At 49.0% G+C, this 3,648-nt stretch overlaps 1 protein-coding gene across 1 annotated transcript in view; it reads left to right on the top strand.

Moving 5' to 3' along the window:
* Nucleotides 1–1,285: 1,285 nt before the first annotated feature.
* Nucleotides 1,286–3,648, top strand: part of FOXG_14930 (uncharacterized protein) — a gene marked incomplete at both ends in the record, with an annotated part of 3,431 nt that continues 1,068 nt past the window's right edge. Inside the window, 3 exons of the mRNA XM_018394999.1 lie at nucleotides 1,286–2,270; nucleotides 2,326–3,113; nucleotides 3,205–3,635. Of these exons, the coding sequence (XP_018254966.1) occupies nucleotides 1,286–2,270; nucleotides 2,326–3,113; nucleotides 3,205–3,635 (2,204 nt within the window). The remainder of the gene's footprint in view (nucleotides 2,271–2,325; nucleotides 3,114–3,204; nucleotides 3,636–3,648) is intronic.

Here is a 3,648-nt window from a genome sequence, read left to right as displayed (position 1 = left end):
GTCTTGCTTGTTCACTTCAGGGGCATCTTGGGTTTCTCCGACTGTCGACGATTTCCAAGTAGCCTACTGTACTATGTTCATCCAAATCGCGCCGCATTGTTCAATCTTCGTCCGTGCCAACGTAGATCACCCTCGTAATCTGCCGACGTTCTTCCGAATAATTACCCCTAGATTCTACACTTTCTGTCCGTGCACATTGATACAGTAACTAGGTTCGACAAAAACAACATGTTTTTATCCATTTCTTGTCCGTGCACTCGTTCCCTTTAAGTCTCCCGCCTAGTGTTGGAGCAAAGAGCAATGGACAAAGAACATCGAGAAGTAGAATCCAGGGGGGGATCAGCACTAGGTTTTCAAGATCCCAACCAGAGTTCCCCGTGTTGTGTAGTTTAACTGGTGATTGATAGGCATCAATAACATAGAAATGTATTTTTTCTGTTTTAGATCTATGTTGCTGTTGTATTACGGGGTTGAACTTAATGACCTCGAAGGCCGCAAGCGAACAGATTGCGGCTGAGTGTTACATCTTCCTAATCGGGCTAGCGCGCTTTCACAGCCCCAGCAAAGCTGCAGAAGCTCGAGAGGCTCAGCTTTTATTACAACTTGCCGGAAGCAGCCATCAGTACCAAGCGCGGTTTCGCTTTACGTCCCAAACATGAATCGGAGCATCTGGGCAAGAAGCACGGCATTGCCAGATCTCCTCGGTATGACCTTGAGGCCCTACCTTTCTCTTCTTAATTGTCGTGTACCCCAAATTGTCACCTACCACCTGTCCATTCTCACGTATGCGTCTATCTCCCACCTATTTCCATGCATCGATTTTCATAGCGACTACATCGCTACTCTACGCCTTACCAACGCGTCTGAACGCGTGCCACATAATGGCTCTCACGCTGCACAAAACCAACGATCAGGGCATGGCAGTTGGTCAAATTGATCGCAACAAGCAACATTGAGTGCGCCACTTTTGTACTAGAGCCCCTGCAAGTTAGGCTTCAGCCCTCGCATTCGGCCGTTAAAAAAAGAGGCTATGGTGTTGGTCTGGACGCCTATAACCAATCACGCGTGGAAGATGCTCAGCTTGCGGCAACAATGCAAAAAGAGGCGTGTAATTTACGCCACCCCCTCAACCATGCAGGCTGGTGAGTCTGCCCTTCTGCCTGTTCACCTTTTGCCATTCTTGCATCCTACGTCTCCAGTTTCAGAACTATTACTTGTCGTATAGCCGATCAATTTACCTTAATCGGTCAGTACCTTACTTTCTCCAGGGATCATATCGCAAATCATGGCGAACCCCCAGGATTACACAGTTGGCTGGATCTGCGCCCTCACTACCGAGTTCGTCGCTGCCCAGGCTTTCCTCGATGAAGAACATGAAGGCTCTCGAGAAGTGGCCCAGAATGATAACAACAATTATGCCTTGGGCAGGATCGGAAGTCATAATATTGTGATTGCCGTCTTGCCCGACGGGGAGTACGGTACGGCCGTGGCCGCGGCCGTAGCAAGAGACATGCTTGGCAGCTTCCCGAATATCCGCATCGGATTCTTGGTCGGTATTGGCGGTGGTGCGCCAAGTCCAAATCATGATATACGTCTCGGCGACATTGTGGTCAGCAGCCGTGACGGCGGGAAAGGGGGGGTGTTCCAATATGATTTTGGCAAGACAATCCAGAATCAGTCTTTCCAAGAAACACAGGTTTTAGACCAACCTCCGACGGTGCTGCGGACAGCAGTTAGTGCCCTCAAGGCTAAGTACGAGTTAAGAGGCCACCGGCTTAATGAGTACGTGGATATGGCATTGCAGAACATCAAAAAGCGAACGAAGTACTCCCGCCCACCTGCGAGTAGCGACAGATTGTACCAATCCGATATCCCACATCCTTCGAACTCGTCTGAAAGCTGTAGCGTGGTGTGCGGCGACAACTCATTCCATGTACTGGCCCGGGCCGAACGGGACGAAGAAGACGATAACCCAGCCATCCACTACGGACTAATCGCTAGTGCCAATCAACTGATGAAGGATGCGCTTGTGCGGGACAAGTTAGCGGCGGAAAAGGGCGTCCTCTGCTTCGAGATGGAGGCGGCAGGCCTGATGAACCACTTCCCATGTCTGGTTATACGCGGTATATGCGACTATTCTGATTCTCATAAGAACAAGGAGTGGCAAGGCTTCGCGGCCATGGTGGCGGCGGCGTATGCGAAAGATCTTCTGCTTCAAATTCTGCCGACTAAGGTCAAGGCCGAGAGAAGGATTGCTGACATTGTCTCTGGTCAGTTGAAAGGAATATAAGAACGGCTCAATTAACAGGCACTGACTCCATGTAGCTATAACAGATGTTAAAGAAAAAGTTGAGGACATGTCAAACGACGTCCACAAACTTCTCCATGGGCAAGATGATCAAAAGCATCAAGCAATCTTAAAATGGCTCACGCCGGTTGACTACGCCCAGCAGCACAATGACTTCATCAGCCGGCGACAGAGGGGAACTGGGGAATGGATGTTGAAGTCAGCCGAGTTCCAAGCGTGGCTCAACGCCGACAAGCAGACCCTCTTTTGCCCTGGCATCCCAGGAGCAGGCAAAACAATCATCACAGCAATCGTGATCGATTACCTCCAGTCGAAGTTTCGAGATAACCAAAGCATCGGTATTGCGTACATCTACTGTAACTTCAGGCGGAAAGACCAGCAGAAGGCCGAAGACTTATTCGCGAGCCTGCTGAAGCAGCTTGCTCTTTCACAACCTGAGAGAGTGAAAGACCTTTACAATCAACATAAAAAAAAAGGGACACGACCAAATTTTAACGAGATATCGAAAACTCTTCGGTCCGTGGCTGCTATATATTCGAGACTATTTATCGTCGTTGATGCCCTTGATGAATATCAGATATCCGACGATAATCGGGCAAGATTTCTGAAGGAGATTTTTGAACTTCAAGATTTTTCTGGTGCAAACATCTTTGCTAATTCCAGGCCCAGCAGAGAGATTTCGACCTTATTTAGCAAAGGCCTATCCCGCACGATCTCTGCCACTGATGGAGATATTCTAACATACGTGAATGACAAAATAACGTGCCGGCAATCCGACATTATTGACGACGGCATGCGAGGTATGGTCAGGAGAAGAGTTATTGAAACCGCTGATGGGATGTATGCTATCTATTTGGATGGATGTGAAACCAGGCTTGGGCTAACATCGAACCTAGGTTCCTACTTGCGCAACCCACACAGCAACACTTTTGTCCAAGTTGACAAAAGGGCATCTGAAGCAAGCCTTGCAGGCACTCGGCAAGGGAATGGAAGGATTGGATAGAACCTATGATCAGGCCATGGAGAGAATTGCAGGTCAGGGACATGAGGCTGAAACGCTTGCCAAGAAAATTCTGATTTGGATCATCCACTCAAAAAGGCCACTCTCTACTTTGGAGCTCCGCCACGCTCTTGCTGTCGAGAAAAGTTCGACGGCCCTGGACACAGACTTCCTTCTAAGCCCCAAACTCATGCTATCTCTGTGTGCTGGACTAGTCACTTTCGATGAAGAAAGCAGCATCATCCGGCTGGTCCACTACACCACCCAGGAGTACTTTGAGCGAACGCAGAAACGATGGTTTCCAGAAGCAGAGTCTGAAATCAAGATGTCATGCGTCCAG

The sequence above is a fragment of the Fusarium oxysporum genome, chromosome 3, assembly GCF_000149955.1.
Source record: "Fusarium oxysporum f. sp. lycopersici 4287 chromosome 3, whole genome shotgun sequence".
Classification (NCBI taxonomy): domain Eukaryota; kingdom Fungi; phylum Ascomycota; class Sordariomycetes; order Hypocreales; family Nectriaceae; genus Fusarium; species Fusarium oxysporum.
Note: the sequence above shows the minus strand (reverse complement) of the source record. Positions and strands in the feature narration are given on the sequence as shown.